This window comes from Arvicola amphibius, chromosome 10, assembly GCF_903992535.2.
Source record: "Arvicola amphibius chromosome 10, mArvAmp1.2, whole genome shotgun sequence".
Taxonomy (NCBI): Eukaryota; Metazoa; Chordata; class Mammalia; order Rodentia; family Cricetidae; genus Arvicola; species Arvicola amphibius.
The window spans coordinates 17,989,143-18,016,609 of NC_052056.1; the positions used below are offsets into that span (position 1 = coordinate 17,989,143).

Here is a 27,467-nt window from a genome sequence, read left to right on the forward strand (position 1 = left end):
GTTTCATTCAAGGAGGCCTGTTAATCACTACTGACTCGCTGTCTGCATCCCCCATTTGAGCAGGTTCTACTGTTGATGTGCAGCAAGAAGCTGATGTTCCTCTTGTATCCAATGAGAAGTGCCAGCAACAGCTGCCAGAATACAACATCACTGGAAATATGATATGTGCAGGATATGAAGAAGGAGGCATTGATTCTTGTCAGGTAAGTACAGGAAAGCAGTCATATTATACATTTAAGCAGCATTGTCTTTGCTTAGTCTTAATTGGGGAGTCAAGAAATCACAAACAATCCTCAGCTCCACTCCTTTCATGATAAATTGGATTATTGGCCATGAGTGACCCTAGACAAGCCACTTACTCTTTGAGAGGGTTAAGTAAGATAACACATATAAGGCAATCAGAAAACATTAAAATCCAATTAGGGGATTTTATTAGGAGACTTACGAAATACGTTTTCTGGCATGTCTTAATTATTTGGAAATTAATGAAATATTAATGCATCTAGATTGACTGCATTAAATTAAACTACAAAGTACTACAGAACAAATAAATAATTCATACATGTGAAAGTAACCATTTATATTGCGAGAACATGATTTTACTGTGTTAGTGTAGCAACCTGTTTCATACAGTAAAACACATATAATATAATTTGACAACTATTTTGACAGACAGGCAGATAAATGTGTTGTAGGTTTTTTCCTAGTTAAATCAATGTCTCAATTATGTTAAACTTTCAGATTGGTTTTACATTTCTTCTGCTTTGATGAACATTAAAAATAAAACAGCTCTCTGCTTCTTTAAAATTTACCTTTGGGTCTTTATACTTCCCTTATAAAATGAAAAAAAAATGTGCTAAAGATAAGATACATTACCACTTAAGATATGATTTATGGAATTATTTGCAAGAGGGAAATCAGCTATACACTTTCAATTATAGTTAATGGGGGTTGCACGGCAGACAGTTCACAAATGAGGTAGAAAATACAATGGCTAATGCTATTGATCTTAAGTTACATTATGCAAGTAACTCATTTCAGATCTGTGAAATCTTATACTTGGCTCTGCTTTCTACAGGGTCTAACCATACTACTCATTAGCAAGAAAGAAATTCCAAATGCATAGAAATATCTTATGCAATACAATGATGTTGTATTGAGCAACAATCACTCTAGATTGCGACATGACTTTCTAGGTTCAACATTAATATTAAGTGGTGAAATAAGAACACATCATTTCAAATTTTTAATATATCATTGTTTGAATACATTCACTGCATCATTGGGATTTTAGCCTCAAAATTTGCCCAATTAGACAGACCCAATTACTTTGCATATTGTAGTCTTCTGAATTCAAAGTCAATAAAAGAGACTATAGAATATCTCCTCATTGATACAAAGAGTTAATGACATTTCACTTTTCATTCAGAAACTACATCAGTAATTTATCAGTAGTTTATCAGTAGTTTCACAAACATAGCCCACACTGCATCAAATGGATCAGCTTCCCCTAGAACTTAAGAGTCCATCACATACCTGCAAATCAGAATCTTAGCCTTTAATCCCAGCACTCGGGAGGCAGAGGCAGGCGGATCTCTGTGAGTTTGAAGCCAGCCTGATTTACAAGAGCTAGTTCCAGGACAGGCTCCAAAGCTACAGAGAAACTCTGTTGCAAAAAAAAAAAAATTTAAAAAATCAAAATCTTAAATTGAGGACCAATGATGTATGCTTTCTTATGTCTTCAGGTGACTATAATATATAATAAAGTTTGAGAACCATTGAACTAAAGAGAATTAATCACTAACTCTTTCACATTTGAAGAAGTTAGTGACCTTTATGTTTTTATTAATATATACTACATATTCTTATATACTATAAATAGTGTCAAAGCAGAAACATAGAATCAGTTTTAATATTTGTGTTCTTGCATTAGTTTATAATCTAAATAGTTGCATTTTTTTGAAATAATAGAAGAAATCTCATTGCACAAATTATAAAATCAAGTCTAAGAATTTACATACTATAAATAACATAAGGTTGGATAATAGGAAGTGATATATTTGAAACAGCCAAGGCCCCCAGCCATGTAAATACCCAGAAGAAAGGCAGCAAGCCTTCTTCAAGATTCATGGATCACTGCCACTCAACAGAGTTAGTATACACAAAGTAAATCAAAACATTTGATCCTAACATCAACATCTTATACTTTCCTATTAAAATGTCAATTATTTTCATAAAATAGAAAGTGCCAGATAACTTGTTTTAAAAACATCTGATTAAACATTCTTTTAACTTTAATAACTTGTAAATATATATAAGATATTGTGAGCAATAAACTTCCCATAAATATTTCTCATATTAAAATCAAGTCCTTAGGATGCAAAAGTAAAAAATGCTGCCTTTCCTCTAGACAGTTTTGGCACAATTGTTAAACCATGAATATAGGTAACCTGGGATTTCCAATGCCACTTGTGTTCCTCTATGCCCAACAGTGGAGCAGGGTTTGCTTTGACAGGCCACCTTTTTCTCTATATATAGCACTGTAATATGGAGCTGCGGGCCGGCTTCCTGCCGCCCGTCTAGCTTATGCCCCGAAATAACAACACACAAATTGTATTCTTTTAAAGACTGCCTGGCCCATTATTTTCAGCCTCTTACTCACATCTTGATTAACCCATATCTAATAATCTGTGTAGCACCACGAAGTGGTGTCTTACCGTTTAGTTTCTAGCATATGTCCATCTTGGGCTGGAGCTTCATCGCATCTGGCATCTCTCTCTGAGGAGAGGCACGGCAGTCTGCCTAACTTAGGAGAGGCGTGGCATCTTACTGATCCTTCTACCTCACTTCCTCTTCCTGTTCTGTCTACTCCACCCACCTAAGGGGCGGTCTATCAAATGGGCCAGGCAGTTTCTTTATTAGCCAATGAAATCAACTCAAACAGAAGACTCTCCCACATCATAGCACCAAAGGATGGTTAAAATATCAGGCAAGGGGTCTCTCAGGGTAATTTCTAACATTCCAAATTTGTGATTTTTGACCAGTATGCCTTTAATTCCAGCAGAGGCCAGCAGATCTCTGTGAGTTCAATGCTAACCAGATCTATATAGCCAGTTTCAGGCCAACAAAGGCTACTCAGTGAGAACCTCTGTAGTGAGGAGATGCGGCAGGCCTGCTTTTCATCCTGCCTAGCTCCGCATGGTTAGCTTTACACCCGAAATAACAACACACAAACTGTATTCTTTTAAACACTGTCTGGACCATTAGTTTCAGCCTCTTACTCACATCTTGACTAACCCATATCTAATAATCTATGTAACACCACGAGCAGTGTCTTACCGGGAAATATTCAGCATGTCTGACCTGGTGGCTGGCTTCATCGCATCTCTCTCCCTGAAGAGAGGCACAGCAGTCTGCCTAACTTAGGAGAGGCATGGCAGCTGACCGAGCCATCTACCTCACTTCCTTCTTCCGGTTCTGTCTACTCCACCCACCTAAGGGCTGGCGAAGGCAGTTTGTTTATTAGCCAGTGAGAATCCTCCATCAAACCTCTCTCAAAAAAAATGACAAATAAATAAATAACAAAAATCCTTTGCATAACTAATATGGGAAAATGTTTGTTCATCTTTTTATAATTAAGTAATGCTGCTTTATGTCCATACTATTTTTATATGCATTAGAGAGGAATCATTATGCACAAATATGACCTATATGATTAACTGTACAGAATCAACTATCACTTATTACATAACAAGTAATATAAGTGATACTTATCCTTATTACTTATACTGTGACAAAAATCTACCCTCCTATAACTGAAATCTAAATGAAAACACACGGTCTGATTGCTAGAAAATATGAGATTTGCTTATTTTGGTTGAAATGTTAAGGTTTTTGAATCTGGTTGGTACTTGACACTGGATGTTGCATAAGAGAACAAAATCTAAAGCCATGTGAGCGCTTCATTCTCCTAAAATCATCACATGGAATAGCATGGCTGTTTGCGGGAAGGCTTTGTCTGATATGTCACATGTTACATCATATAGTGATTGGCATGTTGATGTTGACATGGCTTATTATTGAAGCATTTTAGAGAATGTCTAATTATGTTGAAGCACAATAATAAAAGTCAGGAATTGCTTGCTAAGAAATGCTCCATCAGAATGATAAACTTTCTCCTTCAAGAGCGAATTTCTCATGACTCAACATATGGTGAGAATTTGGAAACATAACTGGCAGTCGATCATATGTTAGGACATTTTTTTTTTGATTGGTGATCTTAGCAACAATTAGACTTGCTTATACTGATTAACACTTTTGTTGTTCTCTCTTTAGGGTGATTCAGGAGGACCGTTAATGTGTCAAGAAAACAACAGGTGGCTTCTTGTTGGTGTGACATCATTTGGAGTCCAATGTGCACTGCCTAATCGCCCTGGCGTGTATGTCCGGGTCTCAGAGTTTGTAGAGTGGATACAGAGTTTTCTACACTAGTCGTTTTCCTGACCGAAGCATGATAGTTGGGAAGTTTTGGCTTATTTGTTTGTTTTTTTCTTTTTACTCAAAATAGCATGGCAACTGAGAGTTTCATGAGAAGAAAGAAAAAGCCTCTCTATTAAATTGAATCATTTAAATACTGGGATGAAGAAGAAAAACAAAATAAAAAATTAAAATCAATCTCTGCACATTAATTAACTCTAAAATGAATTTTTGTTTCATAATAAACAATTATTATTTTATGGACATTATCTTTTCCTTTGTTTTGAATCATTCTTACCATTTTTTGTGTAAAGATTTTTTTATTTTAACATATATTTAAGCAAAACTACATAAAGAAATGAACTGTGATAGTTTACCTAACATATGTTGTTTGAAATGAACAGTTGTAAGTCAGCTAGTTTCAGCTTAGTGTACCTCCAGAGTCACCATTGTTTTCTCAACTTACCATCTTTACGCATTTCTATTAATATGTGATGTTTTCCCTGTTCATAAAAGCACATTTATTATAAACTCATGTCACAAACATAATCACATCATAACTGTGTCTGTCATCGAGGTAAAGAAAACACACCCACATTTCTCTCCTGACCTAGCACCAACATAAAAGTAAACTACCTAATACCGTCATTCTACACAAGGAATCTTTATCAGGGTCATTTTAACTTACCATTCACTTCAAGCTGGTATTTTATTAAAATCACAAAATATACAGGTGTCTTGAGGAAATCAATTATTAAAATTTTTTCTTAGTTTATATGTTTACAAAATATTTTTAACTTGAAAAACTCATTCAGACACAGTTGAATTGCCCATTAAAGCCAAAAAATGTGTAATAAATTAATTTGCTTTACTACTTTAATCTCTTGGCTCATTTCCAGAGTAACTGCAAATGTCAATTTAGCTCACAACACAGAATCTGCTAAAATCTATAGCAGCATAACATAAAATATACATACGCACACACAGAGACATATATTTCAAGCACACATACACATTTTTGCATGAGTTGAAACAACAAAAGGATGAATGGGGTTCAAACAAGTTGAAAAAAACAGGGCAATTGCTATGGTTTGCATTGTGGAAGGAAGGAAGCTTCAGCTACACTGTGAGAGAGTGATTACAGCCGGCACACTTAAAAGACACTGGGAACAGCTGTGCAGGTAGGAATGATCCTGAAAGTTGGTCGAGGTCAGAGGTCAAAAGATAATAATGGTGTACTGACAAGATGATGGAGGATTTGGATGCTCCATAAACAGAAGCATAAATAATCAGGGCTCTCAGAACACAGTCTTCTTAGTAAAATTACTACTAACCTAAATCCTAGCAAGAGGAAAGAAGTGAGGCGTGTTATGTGTTTTTTACCTTGAAGGTAGCTCAACATTTCCCAACATATATTTAAGTTATGATCTGAAAATACAAAACAGTTACATCATGTATCCGTTTGTTTTTCAAGGGCCAGCTAAAGCTTCCAGAAACACTAAGGATGGTATTGTTACCGTCTTCTAGGAGCAAAGCAATGTATTTTCCCACCGTTATCACAGATGGAGTTTGTCACTGACACCAGAGTTTATCCTGACCTGGATAATGATAAAAGGGGAACAGCAGCCTTCCCCTATCACTGTGTGCGTCCACCCTCCAGCTGTTAGGGTTTTGGGTGGCACAGACAAAGGGAAAGCCGGTTTTCCTTCTCACAGTTCTAACTGAAGGGAGAAATGGGTGGAGCTGGCATGGAGGGAAAACATAGATCCAAACAGCTGCATATTTTGATCCAAATTATGGAGAGTCACAGAACGGATGGAGGCTGAATGAGGACAGCCTAACTTAGAATGCAGTTGCCAGTTCTCAGCCTCTAAGCTGCAGAAAAAAGATCTGAGGCCCCTCTTTGCCTTTTGTTTTGGAAAACCAAATCTACTTAAGGAAACTATTGTCCAACTGAAAAACTAAAAATATCAAGTTTCCCTGTTCACTCTATATCCTTGCCTTCTATGTTCTTCACATGTAATGTTTGTTTTCATCTTCAGGTCATGATGAAACACATTTGTGTTCTGTTGATTTAAGAATTTAGACAACACCAAGGATCATTCCTCAGAAATAAGAACTTTTTATTTGGTTAAAAGTAACACAGGGACGTTCGAAGACAAAATAGTTACAATTCTCTCTTGAGAAGAACAAATGCTACGTGTTGAAGAAACTCGATCAGACAGAAGAAAGCCACAGTGCACAGTCATAAACAAACCCTCACCAAAGATATCCAAACATCAATGACCTCTAGCCCATGGCCCGTTAATTAATGTGATTTGTAGTTTTTGTTTTGTTCTTGATCTGTAATATCAGTGTGCTCTGCCTAGCATCACACAGCTGAAAACCATTCAGCCCTATATATCAATACAAGCTAAATTCAGTTAGGAAAATCTTAGCCAAGGTGCAGCTGTCTGACTGCAGGGTCAGTCCAAGCCCTCAAACAACCATCCTCTTCGGTGCACAGGGAAGAACCACACATTTATTCCAGACACTCAGAGAACAACTTGCAATTCTATAGGCAACGTGTGAAGAACTGTGATTAGTACTGTGGACACATTTTTTTTCAAGAGAAACTACATTGGTGTCTATACAACTATTAGTAAAGATATTTTATTACAAAAATCAGTTTAATTTTAAATTAAGAATAATTGTAAGGCACGTGTCTTGCACAATTGATGTTAGACAGTTCTTGCCTCTAAGTAAAGTGTTTCAGGAGATTTATAGCACAGCCAATGAAACAGCTTCTTATTTCTGAAGATATTTCCTAAACCTTATGCAAACAAAAGGAAGAAAATGGAAAGAACACGAACTATTTCTGAAAAAAAAGTTTTCCTTATGGAAATATTTCTTTATGTCTGTGCAAATTCAGTATTTAATCAAAAAGCATGTATGTAAAAATGAAATGCCATAAATATAAATATTAGAACAATCCATTTTTATCAAACACTTTTGCAAAGGTAAAATTTTTTGCACACTGTAAATTTGAAAACAATTAATATTACATGAAGTAGATCAAAATGATGAAGGTAACGAAAAGCAAAAAGAACTACTTCCAACCCAGGAATTCCAGATGTGTCCACTGACATTTTCATCTGCGTGATCCATTTCAATTACATGATGTTTGGGTGCATCTTTTAACTGAATAAGCAGGTCTCACTCCATGATAAACACAGCATATTTTGTAAGTTAAACTATGAACATATAAAAATTATTTTGACATTTGCCTCAAGGGGGAGCTTACAGTTCATCTTGTAGATCCTTTGAGATTTCAAGCCATTCCAAGCTAATGATGCCATTCCTTACACTGATCGGGAATTACAAAACTATCTTTGTTTTCTGGAGCAAAGTCAGTTAGTTATTAGACTTCCATGCCACTTTCCTTTCTCGTGCTCTTGGAAATCCACAGTGTAGACTGGTTCGGGCTAGTTTTTGTTCTTCCTTTACTGAAAAACATAAAAACAAATAAGTTCAGTTCCTGAATCTTATCAGGCTGGCCGTGTCTTCATCCAAAGAGAGATGCTCAGACAGTTGTTATGAGTCCTTCTTTCCTCATCAGCATATTTGCCATTCCTACAAAAAGAAGTCTAGATTATCCCACTGTGTGAAGATAACAATTCCAAACACACCTGTATCTGTTAACTCACCGTAGAGTTTAAACACCCAAGCATCACAATGCCTGACAGGGTACTAAAACTTTTAATTTTCCCACAATGAACCTTGTTTTCTTTGGCCAAGGTTTCTAAATCTTGCTTATGGGTACTCTAATATAATGGCTGTTGGAATTAGTGTCAGTCATCCAAACACCTGCTGTGACCCTAAATAGCAGGAATGCCTGTCTCCCTCCTACTATCCACTTTGCCAAGCTGTACTTAGGCCATTTGCGTCCAGAAATTCTCAAATCAGCCTAAGTCCAAAGCAGAAACATGTTTGGTGACTTAGGAGCTTGTGAGCTCTTCTTCCAAGACATGGTTGACGCGGAATTTCTGTCCTCATGGTAGCCTTGCCTGGAATTCTGGTGGTTTTTCCTACAATGCTCACTAGTCAGGCCCCTGCAGAAGTGTCTGTTTCTAAGATTCTCCAAGTCACCCTGTACCAGATTCCATGTCAAGATCTGCATTTCTTTGCTTTAGTTTCCTGAGGATGGCCTCTCACCTGGTCTGTCCACATCCCCTGTGTTCAGTATTTACTTCTACCCCTAGGTACCCACACTTCCTACAGCCCCTAATGGCTTTTGCCACCCTCACAGCCCTGACAGGCACATGTGCCATCATCCTGCACATTTGCAAAACTCCTTAAAGAAAAAGAACTAATTCTAAAGCCACAGCATTACAATGAAAACTAGTTTGTTCGTATCAATTTCAGCACTGCTGTGATTAATAAAAATGTAAATTACATGTTGTATGGATAGTCCTTCAAATAAATCAAGTCAACATAACTTAATTCTACCAAATATAGCTAGCATGAGGAGAAAATAAGCCAGGCAGAGCTTATGAAGAGCAGAGTGCTATTAATGGTAAGAAAAGAAGTTATCAGTGTTGCTTTATTTGTAATTAGTGTCATTTAAAAGTTCTACTAGTTAAGGGAAGGAAAGTTATTCTGATAATGATACGGAATGAGAGAAACCGCCATGTGTACCAGATTGGAATTTAAACTTTCTGCAAGGCACTCAGATGATAATGGAGTGGAGTCTTTGATGAAGTTTCTCCTTGCTTTCCTGGAAGAAAGGAAAAGGGGAGGATCTAAGAATGGTGAACAAAGGACTTCAGGTCATCCCGGCAACTGAAAGTGCCCAGATTTGGTTTATTTTTTCACTCCGAAATGTTCGAACAAGTGAAGACAGCCCCAGATCTTTTGAATGAATTCAACCCCTTTTTGGAGACAAACAAAACAATCCTTAGAGGAGATGCTGTTGCTCAACGCACTAACACATTTTACTTGGCAAGTGAGAATGTTTGAAGCATATGTTTAATGTTTACCAACCAGTTTGCTACTTAAACGGACACTATAACAGTCTGTCTGGGCTAAGAGGGAATTAACATTCCTCCTACATCATTGCTTTCCCAATGAGAAATCTAACATGATTTCATCTATAGTCTTCTGAATTCGGGCAAGAAATGACACATTTTCTACTGTATTTGTATATTACATATACAAAATGCTAGAAAATAAATGTTATAATATTTCACAAGTCTCTCGATGAAAGTCAAGAGGGTCACAATATTTATTAATTTTCCAGACTTCATTTTAACAGCCCTGGTTTTTAGCTCAAATAATTTTTGTATTTTTAATCATGTTAATGTTTTGTTTTATTTGACTTTTTTGGTTTTTTATTTTTTTTAATTGGCTTGATTTGGTTCATGGGAAGTGTTTGCTTGATTGTTTAGCTATGTTCTTGTTATGTAGCCCCAGCTGGACTCAAGTTCGTAGTCCTTCTGCTCCCCAGCCTCCTGAGGTTTGGGTTGACAGGAGTGTCCTGCCAGGCATGCCTAGATTAGATCACTTATTAATACACATTAATCATCTCTATCTTTTCACGTTGCTACTTTTCAGGCTCTTTAGGATTTGTTTAAGGAAAGGAAGATGACGAAACAGAAAGGGGAAAAGCATTTCATTTGCAGTTCCTGACATTATACAATCAATCTTTTGATCAATTATTTGACCATCAAACAAATAGGTCATTTTTTTCAGCACATATGTCCTTATTTAAATATATCTCCTTGTGTTTTCTTTGATACATATTTATACTTAATTTTATTGAAATTTAATTGGCAGATTGTACCACACAACAAAGTTTACTTCACTGGCTCAAGGGTAATAATCAGCATGAATAAGTGTTTGACAAGTTCCTAGACGTCTTGCTATTCAGATATATCATTTTATTTCAAAATATCTATCAGACAGTACCCAGGGAGAGAGGGGGAGGTGTTTGGAAAAGAATGAAGTTTTTTGAGATAAGGTCTCATGATGTAGCTCAGACTGTCCTGGAACTCACTAACTCAAGCTGGCCTTGCACTCCTGGTAATACTGCTCATCCCTTCATCCCTTCACCGGCCCCACACTCAGCTCACTGTCTTCACAAATGCACTTAGTTTCCTGGTCTTAAAGTGTCTTAAAACAGAAGCTTTTTATTTGAATCTTGAAACTATACTACATATCTACCTATAAAACCAAGTCATGTATAACTTGGTGTTCAGATTGAAAGATTAAAAATCAATCTTATTTTAATTTAACAATCCAGAGAGCATATGTAGAGTGTATCTAGTAGGAGCTTACAAGCACTCACACTTCAGATCCATCACATATGCTAACTGTGCACCACAAGGCAACTGAAGATGACCCAAATGAGCCACCGTTTTCCTGACTGAAAAACAGAAACAGTAAAGCAAGCTGTTCATAGGATTTATGAACTCTGAAGGAGACACTGGATTTCTCATATAATCTGAATATCCTATAACTCTCCATGTGTTGGATTTTTACTGACAGGTAAGAACATTAAAATTCTTTAATGTAAGTTAAAGATATAGTAACGTTTTCAGAGAATGTCTCAAAATATACTTCAGGGTTTTTTCCTTAATTATCTTGACAAAAATATGGTTTTTACCTTTTATGCAACATCTGGAAACAGCAGGTTCCGAAAGCAACAAGGATCAGTAAAAGCAGCGGAATTGTTGGTATGATAACATAAATTAGATTAGGAATTATGCCTGCAAAAATAAAACAGTTTTAGTGTTCAATGATAGCTCATGAAGGAGCTCAAAAGCAGCTATGAACAAATTTCTGTAATGATCAAGGTAAAATAGAGTTGTTACCAAGAAGTAAACTCCAAGTAGAAGAGCTGATGAAAAAATGCATAGACACTTTGAAAAAACTTATAAATAAAACTTTAATGTCCTGGTTGACATGCTCAATTAAATATGCTTGATTTTAAAGTTCTAATACGTTTTCAATTCGGACACAGACTAATTTTCATAACATGTTAATAATCTTAGCTGTCTCGTTTTATTAATTCTTCTGCATCATTGCAAAAGTGAAGAGTTTATAATGGGGAATAATAATTACTATAATCATTGCTGACTTAGTAGATAATGAATTATCTTAGCCAATAAGCTTGTTGTCGTGAGAAAATGTAAGAATCTGGCCTTAAGTAAAAATAAGCACATACTAGGTGGTGATGCAGTCATAACCCAGAGACCTAAGACTCTGGAGACAATAACATGATTTAATTAAATCTGAAAATAGGTCATCTTTTAACCCTGTTCTCTCACTCTCAATGATGGCAGATGTTGTTAGTAAATTAAAAAAAAAATCTCAAACACTCAAGACCTACAAATCATGAAATGACTTTATTAGCACACTTTTAATAAGAGGAAAATGTCTGTAGTTTAATTATTTTCTGGCAACTTTAATTGTGTTTAGATATTATGGATGATGTTAAAATCAGATACATGAAGCAGAAAAAGCACAAAATCTTAAGAGCATTTCTGTATAAGGAAAACAAACTGAGTTGCATTTGGCTTGCAAACTAAAAGTTAGTCAACAATATCACAAATCTTAAAGATTCTGATAAAACTTAACCATAATTTATTCATCTCATTGTTTATTCTTCTCTTTGCTCAGGGGTATATTTAATGAGATTTAGGAATATATTATTCAGAAGTTTGCTGCTGTTTAATACATTTTTATTTTTATTTTTATTTATTTATTTTTAAAAGAAAACAAACTTCTTTAATTTTACATACCAATCCCAGTTCCCATGCTCTCCCCTTCTCCTCTTTCCTCAACCTAGTCCCCCCGCTCCAGCCCCCATCCACTCCTCAGAAAGGTAAAGGCATATTGCTTTGGGGAAGGTCCAAGGCCCTCCCTACTATATCATTTTTAATGCTTTTTATTCTAATCAAACCCACACTTCACTCTCCCCTCCAAATTCTCACAAATCCCTCTACTTAATTCTTTCTTACTTCATGTCGTGTGTGTGTGTATGTGTGTGTGTGTGGGGGGGGGGGGTGTCCTGCATGCTTGTGACCATAGGGCTGCATAAGAGAATCAAAATGCAGAGAATAGTGATTATGGAGTCTTCCTTCTGAGCCTCGGTATGAGTTACTGATTTCGAAACATTTGGATCTTTGGATCAATATTCACAAAAGAAATATGATGAATTTTTTTGTCCATCTGTATTTAGTACATGTCAAAAAAGAAGTTTTAAGGAATATCAAGGAATTTCTAACTAATCTGGAACTTGCACTGGGGATTGCATTTTTCTACTCTGTCTTTTGGGGGTGGCAGCGAGATAGAGGGCCCACTGTGTGCACCTCCTTCCAACATGTCCTACCGTGATATCACAGTGATAGTCTGAAATTGATCAGACACAGGTGTTTACACCAGGGAAGACTACATAAACCATAATGAGGCTTATGTTATACCTCCTCTCTCCTGCCAGATAAGCCCTGAACATTCAGTAGCAAATTGCTATTCCAGGACTCTAAATATGCCAGTACACATGATACACAGTACACTATATTGGGAAATGCTTTGTAGATACACGTGCTAATGTCGATCACTTAGTTTCATACGAGATAATTCCACCTGAAATGGAATTTTTTTAAAGGTTATTCTATTCAAAATGCATCATTGCATAATTATTTCTAATGTAGGTCAAAAGTAAATGTCTATGGGCCCATAATTAATGTGCCACATCCCTGAACCACATGAAAGGTTTCCCTGGGGTCAGCATGAAGTGCTAGTTCAAAGCCCAGTTCTTTAGATGACAGGGACAGAGGGGACTCACCTGCTTCAGTAACAACCACATTCTCATGCCTATCTTCAGGTTGATTAGTAAGATTCGGCTTTTCAACGGGGTCTGTTGGCTGAATCTCTGTAAACAATTAACATAAACATAATAAATAATAATTAAACAATAAAAATGCAAATGTCAACAAAAAAGTTATTAAATGGTAAAAGAAAGTCGATTTGGATTTCTGAATAATTCACAGTCAAATATATATTCTGAATTTAAATGTACATAGAATTAACCAACAATAGTCACTGTTTAATTATGTCTGTATATAAGAGCCTATTTGATAAATTCCTTCTATAACCCCAAACTTCATTTAGCAACCAAAAGTGGTAGAGTACTGAAGGCAGCCTGCTACAATCAGTAATGACAAAGGGACCCAAAGTTACAGTGGTAGACAGTAATTTGTAAACCTAAGTGGTATAACATAAGACATAATTCAAAAGAAAACAAAGGTAAACTTTTTATGGAATAACCTTTACAGTGCAATAATAATTAACAGAGAGCTGCTTGTGGAATTGCTGATTCAAGCATCAGCCATCTGAAAACTATGTCTGTGCTACCCAAATAATGACATTCTGAGATGTAAATTCCAATAGGGATACTCCTTTTATTAATATTAAGTCAAGATTTGCAGGCTGTTTCTTTTCTAGCTTTATGTGATTAGATTCTTCAGTTCCCAAATGGGTGAGAAACTCTTGAGACTCCTTATTATGTTCTGGCACTACCAGCGAATATACTTTCCCCCTAAGAAACTAGTTGTTACATTAACAGGTTAGCCAAAGTAATTGTATTAGGCATGAATAGGTTACAAATCTTCCAGCTACCTCACCTACCCACCACCTCCCTCAGTGTGCTGCAGGGAAGCACAATCACATTGATAAGAAAGCCTACTGTGGCTTTGAAGCCTCCTTCCACTTGTACCCAACTACAAGGCTCCATCCCACACTCCAGAACCTGAACCAGGATAGCCCTTATTTAGTGCCACACACTCAAACTCCTGGCACACAGGTTAGGCCACATGCTGTGGTACTGGGGGTGGGAGCTCCGACCCCTAAATCTCTTATCTGGAAAGTTGTGAAGGCAAGGAATTTCCTTTGTTTATCCTGAGCCAAAGTGATCCTCTCTCTTGTTTTGGTCTCTGAGGTACATACCATAACTCTTATAATATTGCAGAAGTGAATGGAATTGAAGGAGCTTTTTCTTCAGAACTCCTGTATCACTCTGAATGGAGTTTTTCTTAGGGAACTGGAGGCGAATGGGAGTTTCTTCTTCAGAAGCCCCATCATGGTATAAGACAGTTTCTTGCTTTATGGAGTTCTTTGGTGGTAGGGAATTAAACTACACTTTCTCTCTGTAAGTTGACACCATCATTTTATGTCTAAGTCTAGGGGTTCACTGTGATTCTGAACTTATCCTGGACAATATTTTGAGTTTCTAACTAGACTGAGTCATAGAGTAAAACTCTGCCTCATAAACAAACAAACAAGCAACAATAAAACCAAATGCAAATGTTTTAATTGCTCAAAAATTAGACACTTTACTCTTGTCATTGCATGCATATAAAAAAAGCTACATAGAGCATTTTCTGTAGTCTTTAGAACATGAAAGTGTTTTAAAAAATTCTCGCTGTTCACAATACCCTACAATCTGGATTCACTGGTAGTTTAACCACGCATCATCATATAATTTTATATTTCATAAACTTTAAATTTAACTGATACTTTAATATCTTCCTAATATGTAACAACTTGTCTAAACAATTTCATTAGTATATGATTGTAAGTGGTTGACTGATGTTTTAAACCGATTATCAAGATATGATATTGGCAACAAACTACATTTAAAATATTTCTAACAAACTTTAATGTGATTGTTAATTAGACAAAAATCTAATAACTTAATCATATATATATATATATGCTATTTTATCTTTAAAAAGCTCATGAGGCAGTGTTAATTTTTGAGTTAATCTATTTTGTGTGTAGCTAAGAGCTTGAATGTCATGGTGTGCATGTGGAGGCCAGAAGACAGCTTAAGGGAGTAGGTTTTTCTCCTTCTACCATATAAATCTCTGGGATTGAACTCAGTTTTCAGACTTGGAAACAAATGTCTTTCTCTGCTGGGTCATGCCATTAGCCCCAAAAGGCATGTTTCACACAAAACTAACACTTAGAAGTACTGCTATAAAAATGGGTACCAGTGGACCAAAAGACTATTTGTGTGTTTCAGTAGAGAAGGAAAACATAAAATTGAATGATCTCATTTAATAACCAGGTAAATTTTTAACATTTTCAACATCATTCTTCATGCTATTAGATAGTATATGGGAGTATACATATTAAAGTAAATAATAAATTTCAAACTGATCATGGGTATAATACATAAATATCTACATATATATTACATAGCTACACCCATTACTCTAACCCTCTAGTTAATAAATGTCAAGTGTTGCAGCAAATATAAAGTATCACAGAACTCAACTGTATTTCTCTAAGACACAATTAGAAAGAGTAGAATTGAACAACAGACTTAGATTTGCAAAAGCTTCCAGGAGTGTAATGACAGATTTAGCAACCAAGGGCAAAGAATAAACTTGCCAGGGATATAAAAAGTTGGCTAATATACTCAAGAGCAGAATAAACATAAGAGAAGGGTAAGTCTAATCCAATAATCCCTTGTGCTTCATGGCTTTATGAAAAAAGAAAATGTGTAATTTCAAAAGAGTAACAGAACATGGGTACTTGGATGTAATTGCCTTCTATGGAAACATATTATGAGGTCATGCTGACAGTCCTTCAAAAGAGTTAAAATGACCTTTTCAAACACTGTGGAGAAAAATCGAAAAATAAGGGTATCAAGGCTTAAGTATCTATCTTGAGTGTCTAAGATGATCAAATATATAAATTTACACATCTTTGATTAGTCCTTCATGTAGTTTAAATCCCAATTCAATTGAGGTGTCTTATTAAAGTAACTCAATTTCACTACATTCAGTGGGAAGCCACACTAATGTGACTTAGGTCAAAGTAATTTTCTCAGTGGCTGCGTTTGTCAAGTAACAGAATATTTCAAAAGAAAACTAACGAAAGTGTCATTTTTCAAATGATGCAAATCAAATGAAAAATATGTAATGTGACCTTACTCTTTTAAACTATTGAGAAAGGACTTAAACTCAGCTAAAGAAGCAAATGGAAAACATTATGCTGTAACATGTTGAAATAATATGCGTGGAGAAAGCTGTTTGCTCCCCTAAACTCAGCAGGAATGAAGCAAGGAGCTGTCGCTCACAAGTGTGCAAGCCTATAGGCACTTTGGTAGCCTATAACTACTTTCCACATAGTCTCATAAGCTTTTAAGGTATTTTCACACAGACAGTTAGTTACAAAACATGATTACAATAACACAGTGTGGTTCTTGTATAAATTATTTTCTCTTGGATATGCCTCTCCCCAAAAATGTATCTACCCATTCCCTTCCATCCAACACACTGGCAGGCTTGCTCTCCTACAAACAATGAATGTGCTTCAGTACATTAACGGAGCAAGCCATGAGATGATGCCTGTTTCTCTGGAATCTAGAAAACGGCTGGAAACCTTAAACACGGGGCCTCCTATGACAAACATGCACAGAATCAGTTACAGCTACAGAGGCCTCTTACCAGGTTCGTACTTGCAGATATAATTGTGCTTCATGTTACACCTGTCGTCATTCCACTGGTAAAGGTAGGGACCTCCGAGGCCAGGATTGGCCGTTGGCTGATGGTACATGACAACACACTTTTCGCTTCCACATGAAGGTTCATCAGTGTACCAGTTCCTACAAATATGGAACCAAAGGGACACTTAGCAACATGTGCTCTGAGTGTTCTAGGTATCAGGGCTTTTCTTTTGCCCTTCTGACTCCTCTAGGGCATCAATAAACACTTCAGGGTCCAGTCACAGCTTACCTGAACTGGGAGGTGCTTCCATCAGACCACTGATAGAGATCTGGGCAGGCACCAGAATTTTGGCCATCTCCACTTCTCAAAAGTCCGATCCAGAAGTCACCATCTGAAATCCCGGTTCCAGGTTTCGTGAGGTTCTGCAACATGCTCTCTATTAACTTCTGTTCAGCCTCATTCTCAAGACTGAGGAGCACACCTCCTTCACTTTCACAAGCCAGGCGCGCTTCCTGGAAGCTCACTCGGCTAGACAGTTCATGGAAGTAGGCCATTTTGTAGCAGGGATGTTTCACATCAGCAAAACATACCTTTTGACCTAAAACAAACAAACAAAAGAGATATAGATAAATAGGTCTTGAGGTCTTTATTTATAACTTTGATATTAATTACAATAAAAGAACAATTCAAAATTAGAAACACTATCAAGAACTCTTTTCTCCAAGGTATGTGTATGAGTGTAATAGTGGCATGATAGTTATGGGAGTAAACAACTACCCTCTGATTAGACTTAAGTTCTGCCTCTCCAGGAGGAAATCCATGCCTGCTATTACAAATCTGGTTGAGAACTAATAACTGGGGAGCTCACAAGCCACAGGGTGAGCAATAGTACTGTTATTTGGGTGAATGAACATATTATCAAAGTTTCCCTCTAAGTTCATATATCTCTGTAGAAGGAGCTGTGGGCTTCTTCCCGCCACCCAGTTCCTGGCTGCCTGCTAGCTTTACCCAAAATAATTAACGGAAACTGTATTCATTTAAACACTGCCTGGTCCATTAGTTCTAGTCTCTTATTGGCTAATTCTCACATCTTGCTTTAACCTATATTCAGTAATCTGTGTAGCACCATGAGGTGGTGGCTTACTGGGAAAGATCTTAACCTGCGTCTGTCTCGGGTCTGAGAATCATGGTGAGTGCCTCATCGCCTTCTTCCCAGCATTCTGTTCGGTCTACTCCGCCTACCTAATTTTCTGTTCTATCAAGCCAAGCCATTTTCTTTATTAAGTAACCAATGACACAACAGATACATAGAAGACTCTCCTCCATCATATCTCTACCCATAGATAAGTGTAACTCTCAAACCATATCAGGAAGGTTTCTTTGTGCAGTGCATGGTGGTTAGCACAGAAACTCACAACAGAATGTGAAGAATGAGTGACAAAAGAGTGCTCAGTCAGAAATGGGACATCTACATCAGACCCTCATCCCCAAGGCTTAAGTACCATCATGGAAACAGTGTAGGAAGAATGTGAGAGCCAAATTTAAAGAGGACTAGAGCAAAGGCATGTGTTAGAGACACGGCAGGACCACTGTACTCATGAATTCACAGAAGGTGAGGTGCCTGCACAAGGTCTGCTCAACATCAAGCCATTCAGCATTTTAGCACAGCAGGGAGAATCTCATGAGGCCCCACATCTGAGAAACTATGGACAATTGAGTTTCTTGGGAAGGGAGAGTCAGTTTTCTTTAATGTTGATGCTTCTAGCTTTTCAAATATGTTTGAGTAGATAGTCCCACTCACTCCAAGAATTAGATGGACAGTACATATCATAATTAATGAATTATTAATTTAAAAGAGCAGGGGACCTGAAGTTGGGAAAGAATGAATTGAAGGTGACAGATCTTGGAGGAGTTAAGGAATTTGGCTGAATATTATTAAAAATGCATTGTATGATATTCTCAAAGAATTAACAAAATATTTTATAAGTGCTTTCTCATTCAATAATATTGTAAAATTTGCTTTTCTAGTCTATTACTTTTAGTTATAAAAGTGATGGAACTTGGAAGATGTTGAAGGTTAGATTGCTTGCTGTTCAAGCATGAGGACCTGAGTTTTGACTCCCAACACCCACATAAATAAAATGTTTGACATCCTCTCACAGTGTCTTTAATTTTGTAGTCTATATGAAAGGTTGTCAGTTGTAGAAGGGGGGAATCATGCTTAAATACTTTGATAAGTACAGAATTTACAGTGTGTACTCCTAATTACAGGCCATAATGCTGAGCAATTATTTTACAACAAGAGTACAGCATTCCCCCAACCCCTGAAACTCAGTTTGTGATCAGAAATGACTCTCAAGGCAAGAGCAAACAGAAAGTGGCCAAAGACCATTAACCTCATAACAAATTTTTTTAAGTGATAAGCATTCAGGATTTTGACAAAACTGAAAACATAAATAGTTATTCCAGAAAGGCAAACCAGTCTGCTAACAGGGATCTGAACTTAGGAGCTGCACACTGAAAAAAGTACAAACAACTTAATAGATAGTCTAAACCGAATTTAACAAAAATTAATATATCAGTAGAAATTGGCCATGGGAAATTAGCTAAAGAGGCTTTCCTAGGACAAATAATCTGAAATAATCCTTGTCAGGAAGCAGTGGAAATCCCAATGCTTAGTTCTAATATAAATCACATATAAATTTGAAAATTTATTTTTGTTTATTATTAGGTTTTGTGATTTTTCATTGTTTAAAATAGCTGTTCCTTGTAAGATTCCAATGATTATTACAAGCCTATATTTTATTATTGTATTTAATAAGCAAGCTCACATCCTATTTTCATCTGGTACATCCTTTACATATTTCTAAGTTTCCAAATATATCTTAGTTACATTCCCCTGAGTTTTCAAGATTCCAGTTTTCACCCCCTAAGACATTTCACTCTGTATTTCACTCAAGCATTTTTATTTAGCACTGTTTTTATTTTTTTAAGATTACTTTTGAAGATTTTAATGGAAAGAAAAACAGAATAACAGGATGTTTTTGATGAGTAGCTTGTATTTATATGTAACAAAAGCAGGGCACCTTAAGAGACTGCCTGGGTATAATTTATATGTTTAGATACACTACTTATAATCTTTGACGTATTAAAAGATAAGTTGATATCTAGTTTATACATGGTGAAGGTATACAATATGATTGAAATTCATTCATTTATAAACTTAAGATAGCACTTATAGTAAAATGCACAGAATGCTCACAATATAATGTAGAAATTCCTAATCCTATTATGTTATATTGCAAAAAACTATAAGTAATGATGCCTAAATAATGAATTGCATTTCAAGTAATTCACAACAAATGCTACATGGGGCCTAGGAAAAATCGCCAACCTTGGCACTCTATACCAGGCAATCTTTCCCTTTAGATGGAGTGAGTAGTCCACGATTTCAATAAATGAACAGAGATGATGATGGCTGCAGAAAAGAGAGCTTTTGAGGGGCTGAAGACAGAAGCCTTTTATCAGCTGGAACAGCTCTGTTAACCCCAAAGGACATTCGGTGAGTATCCGCTGAGTCTTCATGTTTGAACTCAAGAGCTACTACCAGGTCAGGGAGAGCAAAGCAGTTTCCAAGAAATTATAAGCACACTGCACAATTATTATGGCTCATATAGAATCAGTTCCTGCTGACAGGGTGAATATCTTATATAAGTCTGCTTTACTACTGCTTTCTACCTCACTGTGCACATTTGGCCAAGCAGCAGCAAAATGAGCAGAAGCTGGAGCTACCGAGCTTGTTGCTGCCCTTCAGCTGATCCCATTTGGCTGTGCTCACACTGGAACTTGAACAGCTGGGAAACAAATGGTGCCCCGCTTCCCAGACAAGTTCTGCTAATGCAGATCTTCTGATGTGACTTTTTCAATTCCCAGAAAAGCCAGCCCCCCTAGAAAACAGTCATGATGACCTCCCTCTTCACCCTGGTTGATGGCACAAAAAAGTTTCCATGACTTTTGCTTTTAAACATCATATTTTAACAAAATCTTTCAGAAATATGTTATGGGAGGGCAATTTTTCTGTAAGTCCTACAGTGGTTTCTGCTACACTAAAGTTACATGCATACTGGCTAACTATAAAGAAGTCTCAATTCAGAATCTCAAGTTGAAAATTACTTAGCTTTTGGATTATCTACAAAGACTTTCCACTCCCAATTCTAGAAACATTGATAAAGGAGAAGTTCAACATAGCTTTGTTTATGTACCTTTATAAAAATATTCCAGATGTGCACCTGGAACTAAATAATCTCCAAATCTAAGAAGTATTTATATTTTCTCCAGGAAATTTGCATAGAATTATAGAAAGAAATATTCACCCCTCTCAGATTTGTCAGGGACCCACACTGAGTCACAAACCTAGATATGAACTTTTATTTACAGAGGATTTTTAGTAATAGCTATTAAACATTGCTACCATTATCACAACTAATATTCTGCTGTTATTTCCATGAATAAGGGTTTTACTTTTTCATTGTTATGAAAAATCATAAATATTGGCAAAGCTTGAAACTAGTTTTGGTGATGATACAAAACCAAGAGTAAACTTATGAAGTTATGACAATTTGTGTCTCCTTCTTGAATAGAATTAATAAGTTAGTTTTTCTTTACTCAAATTATTTATTGCAGAATGCTCTAGAGTTGTGAGATTGTCAAACTTTTCATTAGCCCTCTTAATATAATAAATTGTAACCAACATTAAATAATTATTACATATAGATCATGTTGTTCAACAAAACATAGAAGAAATAAATTTATTTTCTTCAGTTATGACCCACCCTTAATTTAAGAAAATGAAAATATACAAAAAGGACAATATGAGAAATCTCAACTCAACCAGATTGGCTAAACTTAAGATTCATTACTAGAATCAAAAAATATATATATCTTTACCATAATTTTTTCCTATCCCCCTCAAAACACACTAAAACATGGGATGGTGTTGAAACATATAAATTGCATGATCTCTGAGAATAAGGCCAATTATTTTAAACTAAGTGAAAGAGTGTCATTTATTCTAAGTGTTATATTTGCATTTCTCAAGAGTATACCAGTTTCTTAAGAATTTTTATTTGAATTTAAGACAGATTTATTAAAATTAACTTATTTATGCAAGATGAGTTTTATGGTTCACTTAATTGCAGAGTGCTCTACAGCTGACATCCATTCTCTTACACGAGGAAAATGGAATCTTCAGCCTTGGCTCACTTCAGGGATGATGGTGGTAGCAGTCTTTCGGTTTTATCCCGGCAAGAAACACCACTGGCTTTCTGAGAAGGAAGTGACCTCATAGTCTACATCCTGATATTTGAAATAGATGTAAAGATCTTGAGTGGAAAACCATTCACAATAAACGTTTGTAATAATATGGCTTGAGAGTTTAAGCAGCCAATCAGAAAGACGTACCTTGGATCCAGCAGAACTATAGGTAATTGGAATAAGAAAAACTTTCATGATCATTTTTGTTTCTTTAAAAACTGACATAAGCTATATGTTTCATAGAACTCATGATAATAATAGTCTGATATTGATTAATAATTTGAAATATGAGACCTCACTTCCTGTAGAATTCACACAATTAGAGGAAGTGGGGAATTGAATCTGCTGACATATAACTAAGGAGTTTTTCTTATCAGGTATTCAACTAAAAAAGTTGCCTTTACTTCTGGAAAACTCAACTCAAGACACAAGGCTTACCAAGCTGCCCCTCCCCCTCTTCCTGCCATATACACAAGGTACTAATTACATCAATACCTTTCAACTCTCTAAGCCAATGTATGATGTATATTTCCTTTCCCCATATTTAAAATAAAAAGGGGGACATAGATAGAGTTTAAAACTTTGTCCAAGTTCACACAGATCATAATTGCAAACAGGTTTGGAACCAGGCTCACTGATTCTGCTGCCCATTTCCCTGATGTCTATACTTCTCCACACATGTCTCAAGTAATAGGCTGCTAAAAGGCATTGTGAATAGAGGTACTGATAAGTGTACATGCCATGAATCTATTCTGGGTTAGAGACATTGATCTGATATATCAGCTATTGGTGGGTTATTGATTGCTGGTATAAGCACAGGATTGTGTATTGAGAACTTGTTTTTGAGTGTGTATTTTCCATGTTGAATAATAGGAGCAGAGTTCATTTCAGGGTACTTATATCTCTGTATGTTACATATGTGTATGTATGTATATATATATATGTATGTGTATGTATGTATATATATATATATGTCCATGTATGTGTGTACATATATGTGTGTGTATTTATGTGTGTATGTATGTCTCATCTGTTCTTTTGTTTTCTCAATAGAACAATTAAAGCCTAAACTGAGTGTCATCTCAAATACAAAGACTGTCACCATGATCAGCATATCGTGGTGTGCTGTGCCATCAGTAGTACATAAGACTGTTTTTTAGAACACAGTTGTTTCTATGACTGTGCCTGTAAGTGAAGATCTAGCACAGAAAAGAAATGTAAGCAGTAAAAATTCCTAATGAAGCATCAACTGTATTTCCCCTTCCAGAGCCCTTTTTAAATTACAGATCCTGTTTTAGCATTAATGTATTGATAGTGCCACCATATAATAATGATGAGCAGCCACTAAGGAATAATGCCTGTGATAAATGGGTAGTTTATTAAATGCCTAGTAATAAGATTAATTTGTTCCCTTCTTGCCCAAGAGATACTTAAAGTAATTGCATCTTTGCAACCTGCACTGTCATCATTTTCTGTTTTGATGATGTCATGGGACTTTTTTGCAAGCTAGAATATGCTCTGTAGTTTCACCTGTATCTTCCTTACTATTAAATTACTTTTTAAAGCTACTTACTGGTCATAAATTAGGTAATATTCTATGTTCTCTCCATGATAAAAAGAGAAATCTGCATGGAATTGGTCCCACTGGCTAGATCTCTCTACAGTGAGCTTTTAATTCTCTGCAAAATTATGAACAAAAGGGACCTGCAGTCAGAGACTTTAAACATACTGGTAAAAGTGGAGAGTGGTTGGTTAACTGTACATTTAAAAGCTATGTCTGACTCCATGAAGCACATGAATTGCTATAAGAAAGTCAGTAGCAGGCCTAATAGCTTTGTTTCTAAAGGTCCATTTCCCTTAGTCTCTAAAGTGTATCACAGTTGTAGCAGAGTTAAGACTGTACATATAAGAGATTTCTGGAGAAATTTGAGGGGTGCCTTGAATATGGTTAATGCCATTGCAGCAAGATGTGGTTGGGGACTAGTGCTCTAAACCCTTTTTAAAAAGAAGAAAAAAACAAACATTACATTAAAATATTTCAAAAATTTGAAATAAAATGTCACTTTGTTTTCAAACATATTCTCCTAAACTAGAGTCCTCAATTTTAACCACCTATTTTTATTTTAAACCATAATGAAAAGAATCTCAAACTTTGTCAGAAGCAAATTGCCATTACCAGCCAGTGAGATTCTGAACTGAATAATTTAAAGGATGCAACAGATGTTCTTCACCGTTATTCAGTGTAGAGTAAGAAATCCCCATACAATTCAGATCCTCAAATTAGTTTCCCAGTGTGACCCACAGATTCACTAAATACACTGCTTATTATCATCAGAGTTCTTGATTATTATTATCAGATTATTATCATTGAATATTATAATTATTCTTTGCGTGTCTCTCTGCACAGCCTTATTACATTGAACAATGTTAAATCTTATGTAGATCAGCTGACGGTGAAGTTGTTAGAAGTGTATTTATCCTTTAACAATTTTCATCTTAAAATGATGTGTTTAAAAGAATTAGAATGTACCTTCTTAAATTTTTTTGAAACATGAAAAATATATCTAGAGGTTTAGTTTGTCAGTGCCTGTCTTTGGGACATATGATGAGTAAGAGATTATTTGATATTACACAAGAATTGTGAATTGTTGTCTTCAAATTTAATAAACGGTCATTATTTTTATGTGTTCTAAGTATGTTCCAAATAACAGAAAGCAAAGAAGCTGTTCCAATTTTCTTCAGACACTTGAGGACAGACTGGGCCACTGGTCCCTAGTGGCATCAAATGGTTGCTGCACAATTCAGAATAAGTATCAACAGACTGACAGTGGACATGTTAGGAAACATTGCTTCAAAAATAACAGATTCTAGGCTGTTCTCTGCTCAGCCCATCACAGCTAAAATTATTCAAAACCTGATTCATAAATCAGTTTGTAGATAGACATCAATGTGAGGACAATCAAATTATTCATAAAAAACATAACTAAATAATTGTTCTAATCTCAAGTCAACATCATCATTTACACTAAATCAAATAAATCATGCTCAGTTACTCAGAAATTTTCCAGATGTTACCCTCAAGATGCCTATGAGTTGCTAATGAAAAGCATAGCCAAAGTTTTGGAATAATATATGCAGAAGTACAATGAAAATTAAACTCTTCATCAACAAAGGACTTGAGTTCTGTTTTCTACCCTGAATATCTCCCTTCCCTCTTGGAACTTTAAAGCATATAAGTAAGAATCCAACAAAGAAACATTGTTTAAGTTAGTGGAATGCTTCTGTTTGTTTGAAAATGCCATATGTTCAAAGCATAGTCTCTGCTTCATTTATTTGCACGAAAAATTCTTGAAAACAAAGGTAGTGAAATATGTGGTTGGTTCCACCAGATAGATCTCCATGCAGTTCTTTATTCTCTGCTAAACTGGGGAGGAAAAGGATTTAAACTCATACGCTCTTAACATCCTGTGGAGACTATAATTGCTTACCTGTCTGTACATTTAAGAACTGTATCTGACTGACTGACATACGGGGATTGCTGAGATCACAGGCAGGCTTAAAGAAGCTAGATCCTAAAGACGTGTTTTCTAAACTCTAAGTCGCTGCCGTCTTGCATCTATCAGTGACACCTATTGGGCAGATGGACAAGCTTTCGGTGGACCCCGTTTGCCTTGTATGTGAGGGGCAAACACTTTACCCTTAAAACACTGCTCTCCTACATTCACCAAACTCATTGCAACAGCTTGATGAACATAGCAAGAGGTTTCTCTATGGGTAACTGTACAGCTGCCATGCGCAGTGCTGTTCACATTCATCTCAGTCCCTGAATACTCTATACCCTTAGGAGACTTCCCCAAACTAAAGGAGGTGAATTGTTCAGTGATTAGACTACAGACGCTGAAAACACAAACAAACAAAAAACAGAGACAAGCCTAGGAAGCTTGGTAATTTTGACTTATTTCCCAAGTACTGATTTGGGAAACTTAATTATGCATCTGCAGGATGCACAGACCCAAATTCGTTACCAAGTACACACCTCAAACCAAACCTCGACCCAAGTCCAGTTGACTCTTTCCTGAGCTGTTTAACTAGGAACTAGGAATGTAATGTGCAGAAAAGAAAGGCGACAGCGCGGTGACTCTCCCCAGTTCTTTGCCGGTCCTGCTGAGAACAAAGGCTGCAAACTCTCAGAAACCACCCCACCCCTGTGAGCACCCTGGCTGGACTGGAACCAGACCAACAGGAGGTGGCATTCATACTGCAGTTCTTCAGCTTCCACGCTCTGTCTGCCTAGCCCTACCACACCCCTTTCTCAGGTGCCCAACCCTGCCTGCCTTTTATCCACTCCCTGTCTTCCAAAGAAAGTGGAATACCGTGCCTGGAAGAGACTATGCTGCGCTGCTCCGCTTTAGCTAGAGCTCGCTTCGCAGTTATAGAAGGCTCTTCAAAAAGCAAAAAGAACTAAAACTTTCTGTTTTGCGGAGAGAAGGTGAAAGAAAAAGGATAAAATGTTTTTCACCGTCTCTCTGGTCGTCTTATTCAGTACAGTTTTCCAACTCTCTGTGGTGTTCCCACCCTGTTGCAGATTGCCCCTTACCGCCCCAGAGTCCCAAATCCCTTGTCTTCCGCTGGGTGGACAGTACCCATGCCCTGACTCACCGCTGACCACCCGTCGGGCAAAGGCTCCCTGGCCACAGAGCAGCGCAACTCCCAGCAGCAGCGAGACCATGCGGATCATGGTGGCGAGGCTTCTGCAGCAGGTGTCCAGTGGAGCAAAGGCGGCGTTCTCCCGCAGCACAGTCACTGGAGGCTCTAACCAGCAGCCTCCTCGCTTTCCTGCTGGGTACTACTCCCTCCTTCCCAGCACTGCAGCTAGGATCCCTGTAAGCATCGCCTTCAGCGGGGACCTGCTGCCAAGCTGCCCCGTGCAGCACTGGACTGGAGCGCAGGAGTCTGTGGGCGTGTGTCTGGGGGCAGGGGAGAGCCAGAGCGTTAGGGATTCCTGTGTCTGTCTCTATTGCAAAGGTGAACCAGGTTGCCTAGCGCAGAGCTAAGCAGCCTTCTTAACTTCCCTCTCAGGTCCCTGTATCCTAAGGGGCTGAGCGGGTGTTCCGTGGTCCTGGCTCGGGCAGCAGCAACAGCAGCTCTGTGCTGGCTGCAGCGTCTTATATACACACAGAG

General features: G+C 36.9%; 2 protein-coding genes across 6 annotated transcripts in view; one reads left to right on the forward strand and one right to left on the reverse strand.

Moving 5' to 3' along the window:
• Tmprss15 (transmembrane serine protease 15) overlaps nucleotides 1-4,491 on the forward strand; it is a 101,874-nt gene extending 97,383 nt beyond the window's left edge. For 2 of the 3 annotated variants that reach the window (XM_038346272.1, XM_038346273.1), the window contains 2 exons: nucleotides 61-203; nucleotides 4,336-4,491. In XM_038346272.1, the coding sequence (XP_038202200.1) occupies nucleotides 61-203; nucleotides 4,336-4,491 (299 nt within the window). The remainder of the gene's footprint in view (nucleotides 1-60; nucleotides 204-4,335) is intronic. The other variant, XM_038346274.1, reaches the window with a different exon arrangement.
• A 3,378-nt stretch (nucleotides 4,492-7,869) lies between these two features.
• Nucleotides 7,870-27,024, reverse strand: Chodl (chondrolectin). Of its 3 annotated transcripts, none has more exons than XM_038346449.1 (6): nucleotides 26,946-27,024; nucleotides 17,262-17,571; nucleotides 16,974-17,131; nucleotides 13,304-13,375; nucleotides 11,120-11,222; nucleotides 7,877-7,961 (listed from the first exon to the last, which is right to left on the reverse strand). In XM_038346449.1, the coding sequence occupies exons 1-6, from the start codon at nucleotides 27,022-27,024 to the stop codon at nucleotides 7,877-7,879; spliced, it is 807 nt and encodes a 268-aa protein (XP_038202377.1). The 3 variants fall into 3 exon arrangements, with proteins under 3 accessions (XP_038202378.1, XP_038202377.1, XP_038202376.1); XM_038346448.1 differs by having other exon boundaries at nucleotides 13,304-13,390; XM_038346450.1 differs by lacking the exons at nucleotides 11,120-11,222; nucleotides 26,946-27,024 and having other exon boundaries at nucleotides 7,870-7,961; nucleotides 13,304-13,390; nucleotides 17,262-17,527.
• Nucleotides 27,025-27,467: the final 443 nt, after the last annotated feature.

Excerpts from the sequence above, each read along its gene's own strand:
- Chodl (XM_038346448.1), bottom strand. The coding sequence starts at position 27,024 with ATGATCCGCATGGTCTCGCTGCTGCTGGGAGTTGCGCTGCTCTGTGGC. Across the intron at positions 17,572-26,945 it reads TGCCCGACGGGTGGTCAGCG|GTCAAAAGGTATGTTTTGCT; the intron begins GTGAGTCAGGGC and ends TGTTTGTTTTAG. Across the intron at positions 7,962-11,119 it reads TTCCAGATGTTGCATAAAAG|TAAAGGAAGAACAAAAACTA; the intron begins GTAAAAACCATA and ends TATGTTTTTCAG.